Source organism: Neovison vison, chromosome 11, assembly GCF_020171115.1.
Source record: "Neovison vison isolate M4711 chromosome 11, ASM_NN_V1, whole genome shotgun sequence".
NCBI lineage: Eukaryota > Metazoa > Chordata > Mammalia > Carnivora > Mustelidae > Neogale > Neogale vison.
Genome location: NC_058101.1, coordinates 66,793,658 through 66,809,410, shown reverse-complemented (window position 1 = coordinate 66,809,410; position 15,753 = coordinate 66,793,658). Strand labels below are relative to the sequence as shown.

The following is a 15,753-nucleotide window of genomic DNA, read 5'->3' as shown; positions in this document are numbered from 1 at the left end:
ACCTGGCTCTCTGAGGGGCCTTGCATCCTTGGTCACTCACAGCACACCTGTTAGAAGGTTCTAGATCAATACCTGCCAGTGGGATTGCTATGAGGGCTACAGCAGGTACTCTGTGGACTGTGTCTGAATTCTGTGAATGAGGACTCACAGAGAAAAATGACCATATGTAGTTGTGCTTAAGAAATGGGAAGTCTTGTGTGTGATTTTCAGTTTCCGTGTTGGTTGGGCACCCTTCATGGACTCTTGTTTTTATTATAGGCAGCCTTGCCATCTCTGACAAACCCTCCATCTTTGAGTCCCATCCGACGGAAGGGAAAGGAGAAAGAACCCGGAGAGCCAGCCTCTGTGCCCTTGAGCCCCAAGAAAGGCAGTGAAGCCAGTCCAGGTATGAAATGACGATGAGGAGGGCTGGGGCTGGGGCGCCTGCATATCAGCGAGATCACATTCATGCCCAGCTTAATTTAATAGCTTGGTAGTTTTTGGAAATAAAGTTCATGGCAGTGAAGCCAGAGAAGGCGTTTCCCTGGTTTGGTTTCAGATGTTAAATATTAATTCCTAAATGTGTGTGGTCCACGTTCCCGTCTTGGTGTCACTCTGTGTCACTGGCTGACACGTGGCCGTGGTGGTCTGTGGGCCACTGGCCCCCAGCAAGCCGTCCTGCCTGCCGTCTTCCCTGTCCCACTTCTCCCTCTTTCCATTTACAATTTCAGTCAGGGAGGTATGTGTGAATAGCCAGGAACAGAGCTAGTGGATGAAAGAGTTGTTCCTGACATGTGAAGATTAAAGCCTAAAGTGCCGATGTGGGGAACGATCATCTGAGTGAGAGGAACCCGACAAACTTAGATGTGTGGCGGGGTTGCCATCCCTAGGAGGGGCCGGGATTTGCGTGGGGCCCTGCGACTTCTGGACTGGCCGTGAATGGGCACAGGAAGGCCTAGGCAGGGTGAGAGGTGACTGAGCTGTGCTGTCGCACTCCCACCAGACCCGTTGGCACATTTCACGGCACTTGGGGGTCATTCACGATCCTCCCATGAGACACATGACGTTAAGGCTTTCGAAAAGTGCTCCTTTCTGAGGACTGACAGGGCACTGCAGGAAGCTTTACCAGCTTTGAAAGCTTCTGAACTTGACAAATGTCGTGTGTCACTGATCATCTTCCGGTGGATTAAAGAGAGGGCTGCGAGTCAATAATCTTTAAATTTTGTGAACAGTTTTACTTAGTGCTTGGCATTTCGTGACGGTCTACTTGCTGTCTTCAGTCTGGAAGCACACTGCTGGCGTCCGGGGCTCCTGGTCACTTTGGCTGGGCTTAGCCCCACCGTGCCACTGGGAGCTGCAGGTGCTAGGGCCCATGTGGGGGCTAGAGGCCACTGGCTTACGGCTCCTCTGATGCGCAGCCAGGCAGCCAAACAGTGCCAGAAGGTAGCATGCTGCTGCTCTTCGTTTTCTCATCTCACCTCATTGTTTTGGGGGAGATATTCAGGCTCTGTTTATGCTTATGTCAATTCCTTGTTACTTCTAAGTAATTAAAAAGTCAGAGGAAGAATGTGAATTTATTCTGTTATCATACGTTTAAAAAATTGTTATTGCCAGTAATCTCTTTAACTTGGCAAGTGTGTACTTTTGAGCTCAACGTGTATTTTGTGTGTTTTAAAGCCTCTCGACAATCTGATGCCCCAGGGCCTGTTACAGCAAATAAGTCCTCATCGCTGGGGAGTTTCTGTCACCTTCCTTCGTACCTCAAATTGCACGACGTCCTGAAAGCTACTCACGCCAACTACAAGGTGCGGCTCCTTTTGTGAAAATATGCACACAATTTTCTAATCGATCATGGTGTCTTTCTTAAGATTGATCGCTTGTGTACTTACATAGATGGCCGTACAAGGAAGTCCATGCGAATCAGTAGTTTATCCCAGTTTGTCTTTCAGCTTTGATTATGGTAGCTCTCATCACACAAGCATGGGAGCAGTGATCTCTGGGTTTAGCCATGCTGTGTCTGGGCATCCCGGGCTGCCTCACAGTCCAGTACGGGCTGGCTGGCAGGCCTCGGGCCTTGGTGTGTACACATTCTCATAGCTGGGACTTTTTTTTATCGCCGTGTGGGAAGGATGCACGGGCGTGGTCTGCAGGAATCCAGGTGCAGGCTTGCTGTGCTCTGTCTCCCCCACACTTGTCCCCAAACCACAGAGTCTTCTCTGCCTGACATGAAGCAAAACCACGGGCTCACAGAGGAATATAGGTGTGCAGCCGAAAACGTGAGCTTCATTGCCGTACTCCAGGCCCAGGGAACCCCGCCAGCAGTGTAGGGCCTGCCGACGGGCCAGATTGTGCAGACACTCCCGAGGGCCAACCTTACAGACAGGTGTCTGCAGGGAGAGCACTCTGCTTGTTCACTCTTCTGCACAGGTGTGTTTCGGCTTTCTCACGCTGAGACAATGAAGGAAAAATCTCCTGTGTTTCTCTTAGGGCTTTTCACTGGTGAGCTACCTGCTCAGTTGCCCCCAGCACTGTTTCCCTAGTGAGCCGTTTCTCCTGCACTAACTAATCTGAAACACAGCCTTTTCCAGATGCTGAATTCTCGTGGGTCTGTATTTCATCTATTTGGTGACATTAGTCTGTCCATCTGTTCCTGTGTTAGAAGCATGCGTGCCCATTATGTAGCTCTGGAGTACATCTTTGAGGCAATCAGTTCCCCTATTCTGCCTTAGAATCTTTTCTTGATGTTCCTTTATTTTTGTATGTGCACTAGAATAAGCTCATCTAGTTCCAAAGGATCCTGAGAATATTTCCACTGGGGTCATGTTAAATTTATAGATTAATTCAGAGAGAACCAATATTGAGATGTGAAATACACCTGTCCAAACGCTTTTTTGTTTATTGAAACGTTCTTGTATGTGCCTCAGATGTACATAAAGTTTAAAGAATTTTTAAAAAGAATTTTTGAAGATTATTTCACAGAGATTTTATATATTTCTTGATAAATATGTCCCTAGATGGTCATCATCTTTTTTTACTGATTGGTATTTCTCAGTTTTTTTGAAAACCGTATATAAACCTCATCTGGCTTCTTTTCTGACGAATATTGATGATTTTGAAAGGTACGAATCTTCAGCTGTGTTTGCAGCAGATTCAGAAGCTCTCTTTAGTCTGTGTTTCTCCTGTCACCCACCCAAGTGGCAGGGGGCACGATGGAAATCCCGCAGAGAGAAAGTGTTTTTTTCTGCCTGTTTTCAACTCCTGTCTCTGGTCTTGGGACCCTGTTGATGCTCCTGGCATCTACTCCATCCTTATCATTTCCCCTCTGGATCACTTCTTGGCCTTTTGGCTAAGATCAAGTGCATTTCCCCTCTGGGAAGTCCTGGGCTTCACGCTATACCCCATGCACCGTGGCCCCCCAGTATCTCGGAAACCCACCTCGTTGGCGTGTTTGGAGTGCCTGGCACATGTAAGATTCGTCACAGGGTCTCTTCATCTTCATTCCTCCTCCTGAGTGGCCGTGTCTGTGGCCCTCCACTCTGGCTCCGTTCCACTCAGCCCCCTTCCATGTCCTGTGGCCTGGTTCTCACCTGTGACCTCTGTTCTTCTTCAAGCTTGGCCTTCCTGTGTGCATGCCCCTCGCCCCCTTGCCCAGCCCTGCCTGCTGGAGGTGAGCGCCTTCTGTCCTGCCCCTGTGGGATGTGGCTTTACTTGTCCTTCCTCGGATTGTTGGAAAGGCCCCTCCTGGTGACACAGAACAGCCACGGGACTCGGGCCTGCCCAGTGGTTGTCTTCCATGTGTGTCTTGCCTGCCACCCTCCCCCATGGCCCAGGAGTGCTTTCTCTTTCATCATGAGGGGCTATATTTGAGTTCATGGAGCAGATTCTTTTCTCTGTTGCAGCGTTTTTGCTGGTTTTTATTTTCGTAGTTGATCTCTCCCCTCCTGGTCCTTGTTCCATGTTTTGTCTTTGGAGCTGACCCCTTCTCTTAGGCTGCTAAGTAGGGGAGTTGCATAACTGAATTCAACTGGGCCCTTTAGAATCCTAATTTAATCCTTCTTAAGATGAATTTAATATTTTGCCATAGCCAGGCTGAAAGGCGGTTTCTGGATTTGATAATGATTCCTCAGGGATACTAATGTATTTAGAACAAGTTGTGTATTTTTTATTTTTTGATCTCGTGCTTATCAGATGCTGGTTATAATGGACATTTACATTTTTTTCCCCTCATGATAGAAGCTCAGAAATTCTTTCTTTCAATAGCATCGATGTAAGTTGGAAGATGCTTCTGAAAGATGACAGTTTTATACAGCTATCTGGAAGAGGTGTTTCCTTTCCGAGGCATTTTCCCAGCGCTGACTGCAAACAGATAGCCCTCATGGCACGTGTGTAGGGTTGCAGAACAGGACACCTCGCACCACATGGACGGCGCATGTCTTTGTTGCACGTGACAGACGGGATGGTGCAAGTAATCCTGTGTTCTTTTCCTCCGCCTTCCCAAGGTTACCTTGGATCTTCAGAACAGCACTGAAAAGTTTGGAGGCTTTCTGCGCTCTGCCTTGGATGTTCTCTCTCAGATCCTGGAGCTGGCAACGCTGCAGGACATTGGGAAGGTGGGTGTTTGGTTTCTTGTCATTGAGCTGTAGCTGCCGACATGAGGACCTGTGCAGCTGGAATGCCAGCAGTCAGGCACGTTCAGAAGGCATTAGTGGCTTGAGAAGCTTCTGCGTGTGTCCCCCTCACCCCCTGCATCATGTTGTAGCTTTGGACTCTGATGCTTGTCTTAGCCTCAGGCTGGAGGTGTTCTGCCTCTCTCCTCTTTTCAGTTGCTTTCTGTGCATTAGCTTATTATTCTATATTATTATATTATTATTATTATCTTATTATTCTTATATTATTCTAGAATATGAGTGGGTTTAAACTGTGCTGACAGTCCCTTTGTGTTCTTACTGATCTTTGCAAGCGGAAAGGGTGGCAACAGATGTGGTGAGGGTGCAGGGCTGGCTCCTTTGGGCTGTGGGAAGCCGCAGAGTAGTGGTAGACGCTCCTTTGCTGCAGCCCCAGCCCCGTGTGCCCCACCATCGTCTGACAAGCAGGCGCTTGGACACGTGAGAGTTCCAGGAGTTGTGTGGTGAGCACCTGTCTCAAGTGTCCACACCCCAGGGCCTTGACTGTGTATCCACCTACCAGCTCTGGGGGCATCTTACCTTCTTCTGATGGGTTGCTCCCCCTTTAAACATGTCTGTCAAGTACCGTATGCTGGTGAAATTCGTTTGTTTTTATTTTTCTCAGTCTTTCTCTTGGCTCATAAGCACACCTACTTTTTTGTGATTACATACGGTATTCCGTTTCTTTTCAGTTCTCTCTTGTGGTTTTTTCATGTCTGTTTAGTGCATGAACTTGTTTTTTATGGCTGGATATTGTGCTGTTGCAACTGATGCTCAGTTGTCCCTCAGAGTGAGACTTGTCAGAGCTGTTCCTGATCTGGCCTTCCTGGGGAGACCTGCTACGTGTCTGCAGGCATGGGGCTCTTCCCTGTAGGGTCCTTGGTCCTGGCGACCCATTGCTTTTCGTCTCTCTTACCAACAGGTATCTTGTGGCCTTTGGTCTGTGTGCAATAACATCTTGTGGCAAAATGGGAAGTACAGTACAGTTTAACTTTGAATGTTAGAATGTTAGATATCTAACTTTGAATGATATATATGAGATTTTTAAAATACTAAAACTTTCGTGTTTTTTTGGAATTCAGATGACTTTTGTCTTTTTGACTTTTGTTTTTGTATTTTTTCATTTTCTAGGAGCATGGTTCCTTTTCTCTTGTTATCTTTTTATTATGACTTCCACATACATAGAAATAGTTGTTCTCCTGTGGCAGCTGGTGAATTTATCCCCTGGTGCATTCATCCCCAGATGGGAAAGTAAATAATGAAGTCCCAGTCTAGTAAGGGTTGCCATTAGGGGTCCTGATATTTCTGAAAACAGGGATAGCCTTATATTTCTTCTTTTTTAGAGGTGTGTGTAGTAACTTCATCTCCTAACATCCTTGTATCTGGGGCAGGAGTGACTGCGCGTTGCCGCTTCTTGTCTTTGTCTTTATGGATAAAGAGCATTTGCTTCCCCCTCCTTGCCTGCTGTTCTGCTTTGATCTCTTTTGCTGTTGATGACAGAGGCCTGTTGCAGCCGTGGTTTTGGCTTCCCCGATCCCCCCATCAGTGCTCTGGGAGCCTCTTCTGCTTAAATGCTCAGTCTTCCTTCCTGGTCTTCTCAATGAGAGTGCGTGGCAGAACCCCCCCAGGATTTTCTTTGTACGTGGACACCTGTGTGTGAGGAGTCTCCTTGGTCAGTCCTTACACGGGGAGGGCTGGGACCCCCTCTGGCCAGACACGCCGCCCAGCTTGGGGGAAGCCTGTCCAGGGGCCCAAGTGGCAAGATCAGGGTATAGACCCACGACCTGATGCTTATGGATTTGTGGCGGGTGCCCCTACCAGATGCAGCCTTGCCGCCGTGCACACACGGGACATGCAAGGACACGTGCCGTCTCTGGCTCCGGGGGGCCTGAGCCCCACACACAGCTTGGGGGAGCGATGCCACCTGCAAAACATACCAGCAGCTTTCCCTCAGATTTCTGTGAGCTCATCTGATTATAGCAAGGGACGGCAAAGACAGACTGAGAATTAAAAATAGAGTTGTTTTCTAAATAGTAACACTGGGGATGAAAATAATCTCAATTCTAATAATAATGATAATTCAAATAATTCTCCTTTTTCTCTTTTTTAGACCTTGTTTATTCCATACTCCATTTTTATGTCCTTGAAATGTGCTGTGATTTGGGTGTCAGTGTTGTTTTGGGGCAGTCCTTTATGCTCATCTCCCATGTAACTCCCTGTGGTTCTCCAGATTGTTCCTTTGTTTTCTCTGGCTTCTGGACACTTCATTGGTTTTGAGTGATGATTTTAATGTGCCTCAAGGGTAACTTTCCTTAGGTTTCTTGTGCTTCATTTTCTTGAACTAAGACCTCTGGCTTAATAGTTTTCTTAAAGTTTGTGAAATTTGGGGCCATTATTTCTTCAGATATCCTTTCTGGCCTTGCCCACTGGTTTTTCTTCCCTCCTAAAGGGACTCTAGTTAGCTGCATATTTGGGTGCTTGGGGTGTCCTGTATGGGGCTCCCTGAGGCTCCTCTGGGTGTTTTTCTCATGTTCTATCTGGTCTTGCACCACTCTTGTCTTCAGGCCTTTGAATCCTGTCCTCGGCAGTGTCCAGGCTGTCAGCCCAGCTCACGCTCTGTCATCACTACATGGTAGTTTTCGTCTCTAAGTCTGACCTGGGTCTCTTTTTGGATCTTCTGTGTCTCTACTTAAGTGTTTGAGCACATGGAATATACTGTTGTGATGAATTCTGATGCCATTCTCTGCTAATTCTAAAATCCTGTCCATTCTAGGTCATTTTTTATTGCTTGGTTGTACTCCTTATTATGGATCACAGATTGCTACCTCTTTGCATGTCTGGTCATCTTTGACTAGATGCCAGGCACAGTGAAATGTTGGGTCCTGGGCCTTTCTGTGCTCCTGTAAATCTTTTTGACCTTTACTCTGAGATAGGTTTAAATTGTGTGGGAAGTTTACTCTTGGGTCTTGGATTTGCGATGTTAGTTGGGTTGGAGCGATGCTCCGTCTTGGGCTAACTGTTCCCACGACAGAGGCAGGGTGCCCTGTGAGTTCCTGTTCTCCCTAGTTTGGGGGGAACAATAACTGTCCTTAGCCGTTTGTGGTGCCAGACATTGCCCTGTAACCTTTCCTGCTGATTCTCCCCTGGTCTCCAGGTGGGGTGGGGTTCCCCTCACACACTGTTGATTGATGCCCTGCCGACTCCCCGCATCTTTAGAGCCCACCCCGGACAGCTGTCTTTGGCGGGCTGCCCTATAGACCCCTGCTGCTTTAGCTTCCCTGGACTCACAGCTCCTCCGGACTTGGGGTCTCTCTGCTGTACTATGCCTCTCTTCCTTGTGCCCTGACCTGGACAGTCTCCCAGGGCAGTGGGCTAGTGCAGTGTTTGTCCCTGCCCCTTAGTTACTCTCCTCCAGTCCCTGCCCTTTGGTGTCTTGTCACCGCAACTGCACCAGGGTCTGACGCTTCTTTTTGTTGTTTGGGTGACAGGTATAAATGGGCCCGGTGCCCTTTTTTGCCAGAAGTGCAAGTATGTATTCCACGGCACATTGGTGCCTATGCTAGGACGTGCTTCTGGAGCTCTTTGGGTCTCCAAGGTTGCCATGGCCTCCTTCCTCACCAGTTTCCCGCGCCTCTGAAGGGTTTGGTGCCACCAAGTCCTTCATGCATGTTTGTTAGGAGATCTGGTCCTTTGCTAGACACCTTGTGATCTGGAGGCTCGAGCTGTAATTCTTCCAGTTAACATTTATTAGACACCAGCTATGGGCTTGTAAAACCCAAAAGCAATGTGTCGCAAATTCAGCCTGCAGAATACAGCCTGGAATGCTCAGAGTCTAATTTAATTTAGTAAATCAGAATATTAAAAATACATGGTCCTTGCATTTGAAACCAATGCAAGTCTGTTGTTTTTAGTACTGGAAACTGTCCCTTGCAAGGGAAGTGAGAGGCAGTGTGGCTGCTGTGAAGTCTAGCCCCGCTGACAGAAGCAGCGGCTGCTGACCCTGCAGTCACCAAGGCGTTGGGCCATTGGTGCCAAGTGCCTGGCCTGGCATCATCCTGAGAGCTCATGTCCTTGTCCTTCCTGATGCCCCAGAGGACACCGGGTGTCCTGGGTCTCATGGGTAAAAGTAGTTTGTGAGTAGTCATGTGAAGGCAGTCATTTTGGTCACTTTTGCAGATCCCTGTAAGACCCCTGGTGCGTTCCATAGTAGATCACACAAGGCCTGGGCCTTGTGTTTGGCTGCATGTCTGGAGGGCTCCTGACTCCTCCATACTCTGCATCCCTGTCCCGAGCACAGGGGCAGGAAGTACCTGGTTAACAGTTAGTGCCCGAGCAGACGAGTGAGCCAGCAAGTGACGGTAATGCCTGGTAGAGAGGCCTTAGGCAACAGTGCTGCTGCCCATGCTTTCCTCTGACTTTGTTCCCAACGATGGACTGCAGGCTCCCCTGGCATTGACTAATGCTTATGAGTTTCGTGGACACTCGCATGTGTCTGCTGTCTTTGTGGGGCTCACAGCTGGAGGAAGCCACTGCGAGTTGCTCACTTTGGTGTCTCACTACCTCCTCTTCTGCAGTGCGTTGAAGAAATCCTGGGGTATCTGAAATCCTGCTTCAGTCGGGAACCAGTGATGGCAACTGTTTGCGTTCAGCAGGTAAGAAAGTCCTTTCCGGGAGAGGACTTGTCCTGGAAAGCCATAGCTCTGGGCAGGAGGCTGTGATGCTGCAGGTCCCAGAGAAGGTGGTGCTGGGGGCGTGATGGTGGCCCTCAGTCCTGTGTTGGCTCACTGTGTTACCGGGCAGAGGGGTCCCTTTCCCAGTCCCCTTCAGGAGGGAGAGGCCCACCACTGGCGAGGGCAGCTGGACTCTCGCCTGTGTCCCCCCCGGGTTTTGTTTGGAATGCTCGGTCTCATTGAGAACCACAGTGAAGTTGAGGCTCTGAGGTTCTTTGTACGACTTACCTTGCCTGGCACCATGCGGTCTCACATGCTGCTGATGGTGATTCTCAGCAAGCATTTCCGTCTGAATTTTTGCTGTGCCGTTAGCTTCAGCTGTGTAGACTCTGCCTGGGAAACGCTTTGTGTATTGTTCACGCTGTGTTCAGTCAGATGCTGATGGCTTCAACTCTCTCACTCTAGCTGTTGAAGACTCTCTTTGGGACCAACTTGGCCTCCCAGTTTGATGGCTTGTCGTCCAACCCCAGCAAGTCTCAGGGCCGAGCACAACGTCTGGGCTCCTCCAGTGTGAGGCCGGGCTTGTACCACTACTGCTTCATGGCTCCATACACGCACTTCACCCAGGCCTTAGCTGATGCCAGCCTGAGGAACATGGTGCAGGCGGAGCAGGACCACGACCCCTCAGGGTAACCTTCCAGCTGTCCTGGCCGAGGTGCTCGTGTTGGTGGGTGGGGGTGGGGCAGGACATCTCCAGTAGACACATGACAGAGCGAGCAACGACAGTTTGTAAAAAGTAGGAAAAAAAATGGCCACAGTCTTCTCATACTCCCCTGTGTCTGAAGAACTTTGGAAAGTGTGCTTGTTAACCAAGACGCTGGAGGCAAGGTCCTGCCTTCTAAGAAGTGTATGGTCCAGTGAGTAAGATGGCGTATGGGGGACTGTGTGGCCTTGGGGACCAGGCCGGTGTGGGAACACCAGGCCCACTCCCTGGGATGCCGCCAGGGCTGCGGTGTGGGATGTGGGATGTGAGACATGCTGGCCCCAGGCGCCGGTAGGGGGCACCGCTCAGGTCTGCACTCAGATTGGTACAGTAGTGCTGGCATCTGAAGGTGTCTGAGGGGCACAGGAGTGTCTCCTGTAATGGTACTTGGCATTTTATAACGTTGTGGCTAGAAGTCTCCATTTAAATTTATGGTTGTGTTTTTGGTGCCTGGAGTAGAGTAGTTGTTGCTTAAATTCCTCTAATTATTAGGAGGTATTTGAGGTACTGCTCAGTGGAGTAACAAGGGGATTCCTGGTTTTTTTCCTTTATACGGGTAGCGATAAATAGCTGGTTAACCTACTAGAGTCAGAAGCCCAGGAAAATGCCCTCGTTCCAGGCCTTGCATTGGTGGCTTACCCACAGTATATCCAGTTCCCAGGAATCAGTCTCTTTAAATGCTTTGTTTAATGATGTGGGGTATAAATAAGAGAGTATGGAAGCCTCTGTGTGTGTGTGTGTGTGTGAGAGAGAGAGAGAGAACGGTCATCTAACTTTGAATGGGTTTCTTGAAAAGCGTGTCGTGATGTGACTATTTTAAGAACTTTCTTCTAAGAAAATCAAGTGAGCTCTTCAGAGTCACTGAATCTTTCCAGTGGGCATCCCCTTTCAGCCTCACTACAGCCTGGGCTGGGTGGCGGTGGGTTTCCTGCGCCGGGCGAGCTCTCTCTGGGTGCCTGCTGCCCCAGACAAAGCTTGGGACGGCCGCCCCCTGCGGTCCCGCTGCAGTCCGACTGTCCGTGTTGAAAGGAGGGGATCCCACTGTGGGCGTGGCCCCCCAGGTCCTCTGGCTCCGAGTGTGGCTGGGGACACAGGAGAGGATTTAAGGCCACTCTTTGCTCCTGTTTTTCCGTTCGGCAGGTGGTTTGATGTCCTTCAGAAGGTGTCTACCCAGTTGAAGACCAACCTCACAAGCGCTACAAAGAACCGCGCGGATAAGGTGAGGGGAGGCGGCAGGCTAGGGAGCTTGGGGATGAGGCTTGGCGCCTCCCAGGTCGGGGGCTTCAAGTTTTCAGTTGAAGAATAACTTACAATTTGTTCTTCCCCTTTTTTCCCTAGAATGCTATTCATAATCACATCCGCTTGTTTGAGCCTCTGGTTATTAAGGCTCTAAAACAGTACACGACCACCACGTCCGTGCAGCTGCAGAGGCAGGTGCTGGACCTGCTGGCGCAGCTGGTGCAGTTACGGGTCAATTACTGTCTGCTGGACTCTGATCAGGTTGGTCCCTGGCGGCTTCTTTCTGCCCTAGCTGCTGGCGAGTCAGCACCAGTCACCTGTGAGAACCTGCAGGCTGCCTCCAGGGCATGGGCCTGCGCTGTACCTTCCTGGGTTTAGGGCTGGACACCCGGGTGGGACTGGCTCCCAGTGGCCATTACCCTCCCCACCCCAAGATGAGGGGATTTAAATTTTAGATACAGTTCAGACTTACTCTTGTGGGGGGGAGGGGCATTTTTGCAAAATGCAGGGACTTATTTTGAACAGATTATCAATTCTGACATCTAGTTTCATACAGGCCGACATCAGGGCCATCTGTAAAGAACACTTTGGTACAAGGCAGTGGGTGTTGGCGCCACGTCTTAAGAGGCCCTCCTGGCACCTGTCTGGCCAACACAGTGTGGACTTGCCCTGGTCAGCTGGGACTCAGCCGTGGGGAAATGCTTCCAGAGTCCCAGACACCTGGGATGCTACAGATAAAGTTGCCTCTGAATCATGGAAATGTGACTGTCATTGCTGGGCCATGACCTTGGCCTCCTTTCCTAAGTGAGGCGGGAAGTGTTTGGTAGGCATGGTGTGTCTGTAGATCCTGCTAGCACCAGCACTCCCCTGAGAGGGTCTGTTGCCCAGAGAAACAAGGAAACACGTTCAGGATGCTCATCTCCCTGCTGGGGTAGTAGGAAGCTGTCCTCTGATGAAGAAGGGCTTAAAGGACTGGGCTTCATGGTGGCTGACATTTGGACTCATCCTCCTTTTGCCAAATTATCAGAACATTCTCCGGGAGGCCTGCTGCCATCCTCAGGCAGATGCTCACTGGAGGGCGGTCAGGGACAACATGCCCTTTCCTCTGACACAGGGGTCTTGGCGGGCAGAGGCCTCATCTGAAGCCTCGGGCGGTGGTGGCCCAGAGGGAGGCAGGTGCATGCCGACCGGGGCGTGAGGAATATGGGTGCTCTGGGGGCTTTCTGGGCAGAATCTGGGGCCCACAGCAAGGAGTGTGCCCTACCATCTCCTCGGCATCCAGTCTTAACTCCTGATGGGCAGAGCTCGATGTTCTCCTGCGGAAGTGAGAGGCTGCTCTCTTCCTGGGCTGGCTTCAGTGTGATCGCATTCTCTCTTCAGTCTTCCTACGTAGATTGTCTTCTCAGAAATGCTGTGATTTTTGGTGCTTCCGTCTGTGTGACTCCCGTCTCTACCTGACATGTGGATATGGCAGGGGGCCAGCCTCAGAGCCCCTGCACAGCTGCCTCCCAGCCCGCGCTCCCAGGCTGCTGCTGGTCTTTTCTTGAGTGCTCTAGACTCATATTTGTTCGGATTTGCTTGTGTCGCTTAGGGCCCTTTCTTCCCAGTCCTGAGGGTTTTAGTACAGTGACCATAGGAAGTGAGAACAGGCAGACCATTTAATTCACTTCCTGTCGTGGTCTGCGGAGCGCCTGGTCTGTATCTGTGTCGTGCCCGGGGGCTGGGAGCAGACAGTGGTGTGTAAGCTCCAAGCTTGAGGTTGGGAGAGTGCAGGTGCTTGGAACAGAGTTGGACACAGTACTGGCTCTGAGCTAGTCCTGAAGAGCTGTCTGTGCCCTCAGGGTCCCCTTCCCTGTCAGACAGCAGCCTTCCTGCATCAGCTCCTTTGAACATCGGGGGGTTGGGGGAGAGGGTGAGTGGTCGTGGGCGTCTTCTCACCCAGCCGGTCTCGGGGCATCCGTGCTGCTTGGTGGGGAGCCAGAGTGAGCCGGCCCCGTGTGTGTCTCTGTGGGTCTGCTCTGTGTCTCCCGGGGGGCTCCCACCATTCATTGGGGCATCCTGAGTCATCTCGTCTGATAGAATACGGCTGAATTCTTGTGTGCACATATGTTGGCTGCCAGGAACTGGTTAAAAATGGACAGAAATAAGTAGGGAGAAAAGCAACCTGGTTTGCATATTGTAATTACTCATGTGAAAATTTTTATTTTCCTGCCTGTAGGTGTTTATTGGATTTGTGCTGAAGCAGTTTGAATACATTGAAGTGGGCCAGTTCAGGTAATGGCCTTCTGTTCTTTTAGATTCTGTGTCCTTATTAATGCACTTACATGGGACTTTAGATTATTAAGACGAACATTTACTTTAAAGAATTATGAAGCATTCTTGCTAGATTTTTTTAAAGTGGAACTCTGATTAACATGCTGTGTGTTTTTATTTCTCTGAAAAATTGGTAAATGTCTCAAGACCTATTTAGAAATAGTTGTGCAGCTGGAATTAGACGTGTCCGTTTTCACATTTCAGAGCCTTTAATTATGAGAACAGATGGGTAATGCAGTCTCATTGGCTGGGACGCTGGTCGTTTTCTGAACTTCTTAGAACGTGCTTTAGATGTGGCAGTCTTCAGTAAACGTGGTTACTGTGCACTTTCCTGGGAGGGGCCGCAGAGCTCCCTTGCTGGACAGTGAAGCCTTAACACTCTCTCCTGGGCCAGTGACAGGCGTGTGAGTGTAGTTACTGAAGATGAGATCTCTCTAGTGTCTGAGCTGAACCACCCGATTCAGGGGTGTCCACCCTGCGCACTCAGAAATCTGCGTTTAGCTTGTGCCTCCCCAAAAAGCAAACTGCGAAGAGCCTGCTGTTCACCAAAAGCCTTACCGATGGCGTCAGCAGTCCGCTAACTTGCATTCTGTGTGTTCTGTGTATCGTGTGTATTCTTACAATAACGTCAGGAAGGCACTATGTGTTTATAGTACAGTATTGTATTTATGAAAACTGTGCATGTAAATGGATCCACACAGCTCAAACCCATGCTGTCGGGGGTCAGCTGGACTAACTTCACGAGTAGTTGGACTCAGCTGTCCTTTGTAAGTAGGTGAAGACCGATGCATTCTCAGTGTCCCTTGGGACTAGAGACCCAGTACTTTTTTACTCTAATTAGGTGACATTTTGCCTATGTGATTTGAGACAAGTTAGTTTTTCTCCTTGGAGTCTAATTTCTTCAATTGAAGAGAGAAGGGGCAGGAAGAGAGCTCAGAAGATCATACCTCAGGGCGCCCAGTGCTTTCTGGGGGCTCTCCCTCAGCCCTCTCCATCCCCCCTCCCTCCCCTCCCCCTTCTCCCCTCATTCCCTGCTCACTCCCTCCCCTCACTCTCTCCCCACTATCCCCCAGCCCTCCTGCTCTGTCCCTTTCTCTTTTGCTCTCAGTTTGGAATCATGAGTACTTTCATGTTGTTTATATTGATCATGCATCTTAATTTTTAAAAGGAAGTATCTAAATGGATGTTTTTGTTTCTAGGGAATCAGAGGCAATTATTCCAAACATCTTTTTCTTCCTGGTATTACTATCTTATGAACGCTATCATTCAAAACAGATCATTGGAATTCCTAAAATCATTCAGCTGTGTGATGGCATCATGGCCAGTGGGAGGAAGGCTGTGACACATGGTAATGGGACAAAGCTTTCCCTGTGGTCGTCAGTAATGATGTGCTGGACAGTGTCAGTCTTCATTACACCAGCTTCCAACTGTGTACATGGTTGCTCTGTGCTTTGTGGCTCTGTGTGCGTCCATGTGCGTGTGTGCATGTATACGTGTGCCTGTGTGTGCATATATACGTGTGCTGGTGTGTGCATGTGCACAGGTGCACGCGTGCATGTGTGCCTTGTGTGTGCGCACATGTGCATACATGTGTGTGCATGTGTATACCTGTGCGTGCGTGCATGTATGTGTGTGCCTCTGTGCATGTGCATACATGTGCACACGTGTGTGTGTGTGTGTGTGTGTGTGCGTGTGTGTGTACACGAATGCACGGCTTAGAGATGTCATAAAAGGGAGAGAGCCTCCCATCCCCCTACCATATCTCAGGAGCTTATAATCTTCTAAGGTCAAAACACAAGAAAAGCAGGAAGCTGATCTGAGAGACAGATAGAGCCTGACATAAACACTCTCATCTAATTACATGAAACACAAGAAACTGAGAAATCCACCTTCTGGAAGGACACTTGGTGTGTTGTGTCCTGGTACGGGAAGGTCCTTCTGTGCTGCCTGGCTCTTTGCAGAGACCTCAGTGAGGAGCACAGACAGTGTACTGCTCTCAACAGGCCCCACCTGTGCAAGGAGACTGCGGTTCGAAGAATAAACTAAATCGTTGAGCTTTTCAAACAGATCTTTCAGCATTTTCCTCTTGACTCCTCTCTGGCTCTACTGTCAGAAACAGTAGGCT

At 49.6% G+C, this 15,753-nt stretch overlaps 1 protein-coding gene across 3 annotated transcripts in view; it reads left to right on the top strand.

Annotated features, from left to right (window-relative positions):
- Positions 1-15,753, top strand: part of HTT (huntingtin) — a 138,802-nt gene that overhangs the window by 66,962 nt on the left and 56,087 nt on the right. For all 3 annotated transcript variants that reach the window (XM_044267886.1, XM_044267885.1, XM_044267884.1), the window contains 9 exons: positions 259-385; positions 1,657-1,784; positions 4,479-4,589; positions 9,218-9,295; positions 9,779-10,002; positions 11,217-11,295; positions 11,415-11,576; positions 13,534-13,589; positions 14,828-14,976. In XM_044267886.1, coding sequence (XP_044123821.1) covers positions 259-385; positions 1,657-1,784; positions 4,479-4,589; positions 9,218-9,295; positions 9,779-10,002; positions 11,217-11,295; positions 11,415-11,576; positions 13,534-13,589; positions 14,828-14,976 — 1,114 coding nt within the window. The remainder of the gene's footprint in view (positions 1-258; positions 386-1,656; positions 1,785-4,478; positions 4,590-9,217; positions 9,296-9,778; positions 10,003-11,216; positions 11,296-11,414; positions 11,577-13,533; positions 13,590-14,827; positions 14,977-15,753) is intronic.